Source organism: Typopeltis vanoorti, chromosome 21, assembly GCF_054136105.1.
Source record: "Typopeltis vanoorti isolate ZY-2024b chromosome 21, IOZ_Tvanoo_1.0, whole genome shotgun sequence".
In the NCBI taxonomy this organism is placed as follows: Eukaryota; Metazoa; Arthropoda; class Arachnida; order Uropygi; family Thelyphonidae; genus Typopeltis; species Typopeltis vanoorti.
The window spans coordinates 92,887,104-92,899,847 of NC_143569.1; the positions used below are offsets into that span (position 1 = coordinate 92,887,104).

General features: G+C 36.4%; 1 protein-coding gene across 2 annotated transcripts in view; it reads left to right on the forward strand.

Annotated features, from left to right (window-relative positions):
• Pkc98E (Protein kinase C) overlaps positions 1 to 12,744 on the forward strand; it is a 343,235-nt gene that overhangs the window by 83,284 nt on the left and 247,207 nt on the right. For both annotated transcript variants that reach the window (XM_090411701.1, XM_090411702.1), the window contains exon 2: positions 6,394 to 6,448. In XM_090411701.1, the coding sequence (XP_090267827.1) occupies positions 6,394 to 6,448 (55 nt within the window). The remainder of the gene's footprint in view (positions 1 to 6,393; positions 6,449 to 12,744) is intronic.

The window sequence follows — 12,744 nt, forward strand, 5'->3', positions numbered from 1 at the left end:
TTCTTTCATTTTTATTATCCTAAGACCCCATGGAGTCAAAGATCTATCTAGGAGGTCCTTTTGTCATACACACAGCTCATCATAGCACACCTTAAACACGCTCAAATTCTATGCTTACACCATCCTCTCCAAGGCATTCCAATCATTCACAACTCTGCATTCAAATAACCTGCTTCTCACTCCCCTACTCACACCCTCCTTATACAGCTTCTGGGGATGACCTCTGTTTCTCCCCTGATCTCCTACTGTTTTCTGTAAAACCTCTTCAACATTGATCCTGTAACAACCCTTTACTAACTTGTAAGTCTATCATGTCACCCCTCTTCTTCCTATCCGCTAGACTGTAAATTGCATCATCTCAACTTTGTCTTATATTCGACATTCCAGAGATCAGTAACTACCTTAGTTACCTCTGGACCCTTTCCGATATCTCTTCGATTTTGAAAACCAGGTGACCAAATGTGTGTCTTGTTCCAGTTTTTGGAACAAGAATCTCCTTACTTCTACAAGTCAGTGTCCTCTGCATTATTCCCAGAATTCGTTGTATCATCACAATTTCGTCAATGTATACCCTAAATTTCAGATCCTTATCCACTGTCACCCTAAGATCTCTTATTTCCTCCATCTCCAACAATATATCCCTGCCAAGCATAAATTCTACATTCTCTGTTTCCCAGATTTGAAAACCTTACATTTTGCAACATCATCAAATTCCTGATATATACCTTCTATGGGTGTACAGTATATGATAGTACCAAATGAAAAATTACATTATTACTAACTTCCCATCTACATTGAACTCGCATCCCCATTTTCGTGCCCAATCACTCAATTTATTCAAGTCTTCTTGTAAGGCCACAACATCTTCTCTACTCTTCATGGTTCATCTCAACTTTGCATCATCTGCAAACAACTATCTCCATCCAATATCATTAATATACAAATTAAACAGCAATGTCCCTAAAACAGACCCCTGAGGCACACCACCAGTAACTTTCCTTTTCCTGGATATTGCTTCCCCACACACAACTTGTTGATACCTATCAGATAGCCAGTCTCCAGTCCAATGCACTAATCTAATATCCAACCCCATTGCTCTAGTTTGACTATCAATTTATCATGTGGTAATCTATCAAAAACCTTTGCAAAATCTAAGTATACTACTATGTATCCCTCTCTCCTCTGTCCAATGAAGCTATCATCTTATTGTAATAAGTAGATTACTTAAACATGACCTCCCTTTAGTAAATTCATGCTGTCCATTAATGATAATACCATTGTTGTCAACCCAATTCTGAACCTAGTTCTCACCAGTATTTCCAACACTTTAATCACAACATCTGACACACAGATTGGCCTATAATTTGATGCTTGAGTTCTATACCTTCCTTATGAAGTGGCACAAACTTGTCCTCCTTCCACTCCTTTGCAACTCGATCCAGTGCAAGACTCATTAAAAAGCTGTCAAGGCAGATGCCAACTCCTTGGCACGTTCCTTCCAAATACGTTGTGATATATTATAAAGTCCCACAGCCTTATTAATATCAAATTTGCTCAATTCTCCATACACCTCCTTGCTCACTTACAGTCAGTCTCTCCTCCTCATCGACTGCTCTCAAACTCTGTATGATGCCACATTCACAAGAATGAAAGACCATTATGAACCGCTCATTAAGCATCTCCACTATATCTTCCACAGCAGTTGTTCTTGTACCATTTTCTTCCATCAATGTTACTCTTCCATAATCTTGTTTGCTGGCTACATATCAAAAGAGCTCCTTAGGATTCTTTTTTTGGCTTCATTAGTTAACTGCTGCTCATACTTCACTTTTGCTACCCTTTCCCACCAAGTCTACCCTTTCCCTCTTTGCCTGTGCTTTGTAATCCTCATGGAATTGAATATTATCACTTCTCTTATGCTGCCTCCATAATGTCTTTTTCCTCTGTATGACATGCTTATCTTGTAACTGCTGAGTTACAAGATAATCATCTCTTCATTCATCCATTTCAGCCTACCTTATTTAACCTTCTGATCTTTGGAATACATTTAGGCATTGCTTCTACTAGACAGTTCTTGAATATCCTCAAGCTGCATTGATCTCCTTTCCAGCTAACTCATCATTCCATGCTACACCTGCAAGCTGTCTCCTGAGTTCCTTATAATCACCAGCCTTGTAGTTCCACATATATCCTTTTCTCACAGCGGTCCTCACACTGCTTGCAACCACCCAGGTAATCACGTCATGGTCACCTTCACCAACTAGAGGGTGATTTGAAACATTTATAATTACATCCTCTGATGAGATGATCAAATCGAAGACCCTCCAACCCTCCATCCTTGTGTGCCCTCTGTTACATACTGTCTGAGGTAGTTGTCCTTCAAAAAGAAAACAAGTTTTGAGGGACAACCACCTCAGACATTTATGGCAATATGGCCATCGCAGTCTATATTGCCATAACTAAAATTGCCCATAATGATCACCGTTTTCATATTTGCTTGGCTAATTTGATTATACATTTCATGTATAATCAAATTAGCCATTAGATCTTGTAACTGCTGAGTTACAAGATAATCATCTCTTCATTCATCCATTTCAGCCTACCTTATTTAACCTTCTGATCTTTGGAATACATTTAGGCATTGCTTCTACTAGACAGTTCTTGAATATCCTCAAGCTGCATCGATCTCCTTTCCAGCTGACTCATCATTCCATGCTACACCTGCAAGCTGTCTCCTGAGTTCCTTATAATCACCAGCCTTGTAGTTCCACATATATCCTTTTCTCACAGCGGTCCTCACACTGCTGGCGAAGACCCTCCATCCTTGTGTGCCCTCTGTTACATACTGTCTGAGGTAGTTGTCCCTCAAAAAGAAAACAAGTTTTGAGGGACAACCACCTCAGACATTTATGGCAATATGGCCATCGCAGTCTATATTGCCATAACTAAAATTGCCCATAATGATCACCGTTTTCTTATTTGCTTGGCTAATTTGATTATACATTTCATTGTCACTATATCCACATTACTAAGTCTATAACAACATCCAACTAAGCGTTTCATTCTGTTCATCCATCTCACACCATACTGCCTCAAAACCACTGGCACTATCTCCCTCTTGCATCTCTACTTTGTATGGATATAACTTTCTCTGTCATCAATAGCACTTCCCCTCCCTTTTTACCCTTTCTACCTTCACAAAACATATATCTTTCCATCTCTATTCCTGTCAAGTTGTCATCCTCATCCCACCATGTCTCACTTATTCTGACAAATTTTGGGTGAACAGACTCAATTAATGCAACCATTTCATTTGCCTTGTTTCTTCACTTCTAGTGTATACAAACATAGCAGCTCATTCTTGGATCTATAGCTATTTCCATTGATACCACTTATTTGATGTGACTTCTCCATGTATAACTCGAGCCATTCTTTTTCTCCTTATTCATCTTAGAACCTTCTTCAAATCCAACTGTTTTCCTTTGATCCCAGGTCATCTCCTTCACCTTTTTTTTTTGTCCACACATTCATTCCCATCCTCTTGGAGCATCCACCTTTCTCACGTTGTGTTCCTCTGTCCACCCTGTCCTCTCCATTTCCCTATCTGTCTTGCACACCTATTCTCTCATTCTCTATACTCATGCCACTCATTTCTTCATTCATAACCATCTCTTCAGTCTCTCCTGTCTTACTCTCCAGTTCTTCCACATTGCTTCCCACTTGATCAGATTCATTCTGTGCACTCACTTCTCTAACTTCCAGCAGCAGTCTGTCCAAGTGACTCACACCAAAATCATTCAAATTCATTTCATCACTCTTATACAGTTCACGTCATCCTTCAAACTTATTCCACACATTAACAAATCGCACTTCTTTCTCCTCACACATTTCCGCTAACATATCATTCATAACCCTTGTTCTCCACCTCATCTCACCACTGTCATATCTCGTCTTTTATCTGCTCAACAACCTCCTGATATCCAATCTTATGTGTTCTTTGTTCCCAATCAAGTCATTCGTCGCTATTACAACTACCAACTTCTTTGCTCGCTTACTTCGCATATCCAATGCCTCAATCACTCTACTCATTTTACCTCCAGGAAAATAAACCTTGTGCATCATCTCATCCAGCACAACTCTAATAATTGAATTACCATACAGTGGCACTTGCAGGTCTTTCGTTACTTCTTTTATACCAATATTATTCATTTTCACTCTTCCATGCATATCTTATATTCTCTTAACTTCATTCTGCATTCATTTCATCTCTTGCCTCATCTTAACCAACTCAACTTTCAAATCTTGCATCACATTTTTGCTCTCATTCACTCTCTCAATTTTGTTGCCAGTCATACACACTTGTTCGCAGTTAATGCCACTCGCCACCTTACCTTTAACTGCAATTTTTTTAACTATCATTACATTCGTTATCACTTAAGTCTTTCTTACCATCGATTTTTAAGTTTCTCAGTTTAAAACAGTATTCTATGTTTTTCATAAAACTTAACATGTTGTTTATATGTATAAATGGGCTTAAGTGTTGGTCGTTATTCATACAGTACTTTATGGTATAAACAAAGTGCTTCATAGCTATTGCTGATTATAAAAAAATCTGTTTATAACAGCATGCCTTAAGTGAGACTAACATAGTAGTAAACACAATAAGTGTGCTATTTTATATTGAAAATAAGAAACTTTATCATCTTAGTATAGTATTGGTCAGGTTTACTTTATAGACAAGAGTGACAGAATAAATGTTTTTATTTGCTCTCATAAGTCCTCACATGCTTTTGCTGTTCTGCTATGACAGCATGTACCATTTAAGTGTTAAAACTCAAGCAACTGTTACTCACATTCTTTTGCAAGCCCACTAAACCCATCCTATCCTCTTCCTTTTTTCCTTTCCTGCCAAAAAATTAGGCATAGTCTATAGCATATACAAAGGGACAAATGGACCTCTGCATTTCATGTATACTAATGCCAGGAGTATTGCGAACAAGAAGGAAGAATTTTTGGCCTTGGTCGGCTCTTCCTGGCCACAGGTTATTGGCATTAGTGAAACATGGCTGACAGAAGATGATATAGTTAGTGAGATAGAATGTGTATGGTATAGTGTGTTCAGGAGGGACAGAGAGAATGAAATGGGGGGAGGAGTGTTATTGATGATAGCTGATGAACTGCAGCCAAGGAGAATAGAAGTTGTATTGCAGGATAGTGAAAAGAGCTCATTTGAGGCTATTTGGTGTGAGATTGAGACTAGTGGAACAAAATATATAGTTTGGTGCTGCTATAGACCAGGTGATGGAATAGATGGTGGAGATAGTATGCATAAACAAATTGATGAAATGAGTGGAAGGAGGGTAATTATTGTGGGGGATTTCAACTATGGTAACATTGATTGGAAGGAGGAGAGGACACATGTGAGGAAGGAACTGGATTTTATTCAGTTATTAAGGGATAACTATCTGAGACAGCATATAATGGAAAATACAAGAGTCCTTCACAAAAATACTTTTGTGAAGGACTCTTGTGTTGTTCCAATGAACTCTTGTGTCTAGTGTTGATGGCATGTTCTGCAAGACCAGACTGTTCAGGTTCAAGGCATTGAATATATGACTGGTGTTCTTTTAGCCAAATAAAGGCAGATCTTATTTGTCTGAAATAAGATAATCCACAAGAGCAAGGAATCTGGTAGATAACTGAGATGTGGAAGCTTGTCCCTTGGAGAAGTGGTGGAGATTTTTCTGAATGGAGAAACATGTGAGACATGAGAAACATGCATAAAGAAACATGTGAAACTTTACTTCACTCTCCTAACTTAAACAGATCCGATGGTTTACATCTATCCCCTTTGTGGGAGATAGTACTTTATAAATCAACTAATCTTTCCTAACTTTTTAATTGTGTGTATATATATATATATATATATATATATATATTTCCTTTTTTTTTTTTAATGAGTTAGGAAATTTATTAACCTTTTTTAGTTATCTTACATTATTTACTGAGGTGCTGCCTTTTTGAATTATCAGTTATTGTTTAATTAGCTTTATACATGTACTGAAGATGCCTGTGATACTCAGGCGAAAATTCAACTAATAAATAATATTTTGCGTAAGTTAATTCCATTATTATAATTTTAATTATGTCTACTCATGGTATTTCCTTACATGAAACATACGTGTGTGTGTGTGTGTGTACAAACATTTAATAAAATTTTCATCAACAGTTTTAAGCTCTGTTTATCTTGGATATAAATTTGCATATAAATTCTGTTTTAAAGTATCCTTATGCATTTAATATAAGTTTTTCTCCATAGTTACAAATTTTTCCATTAATTTTAAAATATGTCAAAAGTTATAGTAAAAAATAACTTTTCTTTATTTTATCCAGATTGATTTAGAACCCGGAGGGAAAATTCATGTGGTTCTTGAGTTACAGCCACAAGGTATGTATTATTTTTGATAAGTTAATTTTTTTTTCCCCTTAATAACTGGCTTATACTAGAAAATAAAGTTATGCATTATGCTCATAATGCATTTCTAGAGACATTACTATTACATGCTCCATGGAGTCGGTAGACTCAATGAAGGGTGTAAATCAGTTCCTTACACATTATCTCCCACATAGGTGCTACGTTATAATGTCACATTTTTGCACTTTTTGTCAATGTTCATTGTTACTTTCTACTCAACTGGCATATCTGATGCTCACTTTTGACACACTATCTCTCCCTTCTCACTCTCCTTCCTCAGATCTGTCACCATTTGTAAAGAATATATCTCATGTTACGTATAACAAATCCCTTATTAGCATGTTCGCTGCCACGCTACTTCGGCATGGAGATTAGTCATTGTTGCAAGAGGTCAGTTTCATCATAGTTTGCTGCCTGTTTAATTAGATCGTTGGGGTGTGTAGAGATCTTTGAGAAGAATTTTTCTGCTAGTTAGTAGGAAGGAGTAGATGTAAGGGATGTTTTTATCTCTATGCAGTTGGACGTTCCTTACAAACCACAGTGCATCCAATATCATGCGCTTCACATGAAGGTTGAAATAATACAGAATTTATATATTTCTCATATACAAGTAGTGAAAAGGTGTATCACCTTATTATTAAATTACTCTGGATAGATGTTGAAAGTTTATTCACTTGATTATGCTATCAGTCAAACATGCCAAAAAATTATATTGTTTATTATTTTACCCAAGTGTATACAAATAAAGTTGCATGTGAAGTGTATTCACAATAGGCAGTTAATTTGAAGACATTAGCCACTATATATAAGTAGCCTTGTTGTGATATATTTCATGTGCAAAACTTTGTTTGCAGGGTGCTTAAGGGTCAAAGCAATATAACTGAAAGGAGACCTGCACATAGCCTTCAAAGGAATGCAGAGAACCGACCAGGGCTTCTGACCTAATGTCCAATCCTCACCTTCTCGTGGTGCACCCTGTTAGGTATCTCCCTGGATACTGAATGGACGAGATGACGATGGTCTGGCAATTTGGGATTTAGCTGACCAAATTGTATTCTTATTGGCCTAAACCAAAATTTCAAATGATGGTACAACATGACAGAATTTAATCCTGGCTGGGGTGTCACCCAGTTAAACAAGGCCCTTGTTTTCACCAGGGAACCAGGGCAAACAGCGAAATGTCAGCTACTGGAACAAATCCTAAAACTTACCCCAACTCAACATCACCAGACTTCGAGATCAGTACCATCAACATAAGAAGCCTGAATGGCAAAGAAATGTAGCTAACTGAGGAATTGGATAAGTACCAGATCGATATAATAGGGGGTGACTGAAACAAAAATGACAAAACTGGTGAGATCTTTCTGAGCAATAAATGCAAAATGTTATATTCAGGCAATGACAATCACGGAAAAGAAGGAGTAGCCATAGTATTCAACACTAAATACGAGGCTAATCTTCTTGGCTGTCAATTTCAAGTAGAGTGATATGGGCAAATATGAGAATGGGGAAACTGGACAATGAGACTTATTTGTGCATGTGGTCCCACAGAAGGTTCTACTAAAGTAGAAGTGGAGGAATTTTTTGACGCTTTAGAGAAAGCACTGACACAATTAAAAAGGAAAAGTTCATCCTTCTTGTGGATCTAAATAGCAGAGTAGGAAATGATTGTCAGACATACAAAAATATTTTGGGAAAATTTGGAGAAAAGAGCAAAATTAATAATAATGGCAAATACCTGTTGGATTTCTGCTCAGGACATGGACTGGTTATTACTAACACAATGATCCAACATAAAAATGTGCATAAATTCACATGGAGAGAAGAGGCAAGAAATAAGAAAAGTCTCATTGACTATGTTATTGTTGATAGTGATGTTTTCCCACTGGTGCAGGACACCAGAGTGTACAGAGGATTTGAAATTGAAAGTGATCACGATTTAGTCTTGAACAGGATAAAATTGAATTTCATATTCAAAAGAAGAAAATGTAAGAAAGTTTCAAAGAGAATAAAAGTTGAGCAGTTCTCAGATGTGAACTGTAGACTAAAATACGCAAATATTATTCAAGAAAAAATAAGAGTTTGAGAGCAGGAACCAAACCTTAGAGATTCAATGGCAAGCCCTGAAGAAAACATTGATTGATTCAGCCAGAGTGGCATGTGGTTAGGTTGTGTGCAAGGATAGAACAATCAGAACTCCATGGTGGACACAAGAAGTTAAAGAGGCAATGAAGAAAAAGAAGAAAGCATATCAAATGTTCCTGCGAAATAAGTCAGCTTGTGCTCTTAGAGAATACAGAGACAAATGTAAGAAAGCTAAACAGTAATGTAGAAAGGCAGCAGGAATAGATGATATTCGACCAGAAATGCTGAAGTATGGAAGTCTTACAGTGGCTGCACTACATAGTTCAGAAGGCCTGGACTGAGGGACGAATTCCAGATGCTTGGAGTAGAGCTCTCATAGTACCCATATTTAAAAAGGAAAATAAAACTGAATGTGAGAATTACAGAGACATTTCATTACTGAGTGTTCCTGGTAAGATATATGCAAGTATACTTGAAAATGGCCGAGAAGGATTGTGGAAGAAAAGCTTGGTGAAGAACAAGCTGGATTCAGGCCAAATAGAGGCTGTCAGAATCAGATTTTTACTTTACGACAGATAGTTGAGAAATCATGGGAATATAACAAAGATCTGTATTTAAGTTTTGTAGATCTGGAAAAGGCATATGACAAGGTGCCAAGAGAGAAGCTATTCAATATGCTGCAGTTATATGGTGTCAATGGGGCATTATATCAAGCAATACTTAGTCCTTATTTGAGTTGTAAGTCAGCAGTTAGAATTGAAGGAAGTACAGGAAGATGGTTTAATGTTAAATCTGGTGTGTGACAAGGATGTAAATGTTTCCCCTCTGTTATTCATTCTATGAAGGAAAGTAGTATTAAACCTGATATCAAAATTGGATGTTAATCTCAGCTCTTTGCTTTATGCAGATGATGTTATACTTCTAAATAAATGCTCTACTAGTCTGCAAGATTCCCTGACTAAATTGAATAGCCGTTGTAATAGGTATGGTATGAAGGTCAGCATTAAAAAGACAAAGACAATGGAAATAGGCAGAAACATTGAAAATATCAACTGCATTGTGAGTAGAGAACTTATAGAATAAGTAAAACATTTCAGCTACTTAGGCATGATTTTTAGTAAAGATATTAAATATGGAAATAGACAACAGAATCAACAAAGCTGGTATGGTAGGAAGTCAACTGAATAAATTTATATCGAATAAGAGAGAAATTAGCCAAAACTCTAAATTAGCTGTATACAAGACAGTGTTTAAACCAATTTTAACTTATGGATCTTAGAGCTGGGTTAGAAGTAAAACACTTGACCAAAGACTAGTGACCACAGATATGAGAGTCCTGAGAAAGATTAAGGCCACATTAGGTCCTCCTTCGACTCTGTCCTCTACTGAGTGGGGTGCTAATCAAGCTTCATTGCTCCATCTTTATCATGCACTTATGTTTAAAGCTGGATTATGGGCCTCAAGTCTGTGGTTCTGCAAGACAGAGTAACTTGCGATGGTTGGATTCCATTCATCATCAGGGTATACGAATATCTATTGGTATTTGGTACCTTTTGCACATCACCCATTCAGTCTTTATGTTGAAGCAAATGAACCAGCTCTATCACTTCGGAAGCAGTAATCTCTTAATTATGCTCTAAAAATAAAATCTCTCCCAGATCATCCTACATGGACTAGTATCTTTTTCTCTGCATTGGGAAGCTCAATACCACACATGTCAAACTGCTGTTCATCCTTTTGGTATGCGTGTTAAAGAGACTGTGCAAGCTGTTGGTATAAATGTTGACAACATTACCTACACTAAACATAGCAGCATCCCTCCATGGCAAGTTTGAACACCATCCTGCAACCTCTCACAGTCAGCTACAGAAATCTTATACTCCATCATCCATCTACCTGCAACTGTTTAATGCATACAGAGCAGCACACGCTGATTTCTTGTCCATCTATACTGATGCAACTGTTTAATGCATACAGAGCAGCACATGCTGATTTCTTGTCCATCTATACTGATGGTTCAAGAACTAATACTCTGTTGGCTGTGCTACTGTGTTTCCTGACATTATCTCAAATCAGATCCCACCAGACTGCAGTAATTATACAGCAGAGTTACATGCCATTCAGCTTGCACTTGTGTATATAAAAGAAAACTGCTACCAAAGTATATAATTTATACAGACTCATTGAGCTCTTTACAGGCTATCTCCTCTCCTATGTATAATCAATATCCAGTACTTTGAAAGAGTTCTTGATAGTAATAACCCTTTCCTTTTAAATGATAAAGTTAATACTTTCTTCCATATACATACCCATTTCACACCTGTTTCACAAAATGAAAATCCTTAATTTTGATATTCAGTTCTGCTGGATTCCCAGCCACATTGAAATTAAGGGAAATGAGGCTACAGATGCAGCTGCTAAATCAGCTCATACCTTCTCCACATACTGTTTGACAGTACCATATGCAGACTACAGATAGCTTATAAGATCAAAGCTAATTGCTCAGTAGGAGTCATCATGGCAGGAAACATTGACAAACAAATTATGACATTAAACCTGAAATTAAGCACTGGCATTCTAGTTGACATAAAAAGAGAAGGAAGTTGTTCTTGCTAGGCTCTGCATAGGTCACAGTCACCTTACGCATTCTTATTTACTGAGGGCTGATGACCCTCCCATATGTGAAAAATGCAATACACATCTCATTATTTGTCATATTTTGGTAGAGTGCCAACACTTTACATGAGATAGGAATGAAATTTTCACCTATTTAACCAAGCCATATACACTCAGACAAGTGCTAGCAGACTTAAGCAGATTGCATATTTTTAATTTTTTATAAAGAATTAATTTGTACAAACACATTTGACTGTAAATTTGTTTATATGTAAAAACTGTATTGCTTAACTTTTATACATATATATTATTCATTAGTTTAAATTTTGACCAATTATGTATTACCGTAGGTCTTGATCTTGTATATTTGTGTCACCCTGTTGTAATTTTGTTAATATGTACATACCACAATGCTAAACTTAATTTTTATGCATATGTGCTGTATAATAATTTCTTTTTGACTCTTCATGTATTACTATAATAACATTTGTTGTAATCTTATCTATATGTAGATACTACATCCCTTGGCTTGTTTTGTATATGCATTTGTTAATTTGTACTGTTATCTATTTATGTACTGCTGAAACCTCTGCAGTAATTTTGTTTATATGTAGATACTGCATTTTATTTACTAGTTTATTTTTTGGCTAATTATGTATTGCTGTAGGACACCTTGTCTGTTTGTGTACCTTCTAGTAATTCTGTTTATATGTAGATGCTGCATTGCAAAATTTAATTTTCATCCATGCGTATTGTATAATAATCCCTTTTTATTTACTAGTTTATTTTTCGACCAATTATGTATTGCTGTATGGATACCTTGTATATTTGTGTACCTTCTAATAATTTTGTTTATATATAGATATTGCATTGTTAAATTTAATTTTCATCCACGCATATTGTATAATAATCCCTTTTTGCTTATTTTTGTACTTCTGTAAAAGCATCTGTTATAATTTTACATATATGTGGATGCTGCATTCCTTGGCTTGGTGTTGTATACATGCATTTTGTGTATTAACTTGTATTGTTAACTATTTTTGTACTAGCATAATAACCTCTGACCTTGTGTGTTGTCCTCTGCAGCAGTTCTGTTTATCTGTAGATGGTGCTTTGTAGAACTTGATTTTTGTACAGGCATATTGTTTACAATTTTCTGTAACTGCTTATGTATAGTTGTAACCCTTAGTATGGCACAGTATGACCTGTGTTGTTTTTGTGCTAAATAAACTATAAACCAACCAACCAACAATTCTTGCCTTCTCACCATTCAAAAAATTAGTTTTTTTCTTTTACTCAAGGCATTACTTTAGCTCTATACAGCTGTTTACTGTCCATTCTGTAAATGCCACTTTTACATTTGAAGTAGTGCTGAGTTTCCCCAGAAATGTTTTGATGAGAGCAGTTAGGTTGATTATTATTTTCTCTTTCTCTCTCCCTTTCTCTTCCTCTAACTGATTCCAATCTTTCATGTCGAGGTTTAGTTTCTGTTGTTTGCTATATTGCTGTTTCTGCTGTTCATCCAAATTGGCACTGAATGTTAAAAACATAGGCAGCATCTATTCAAC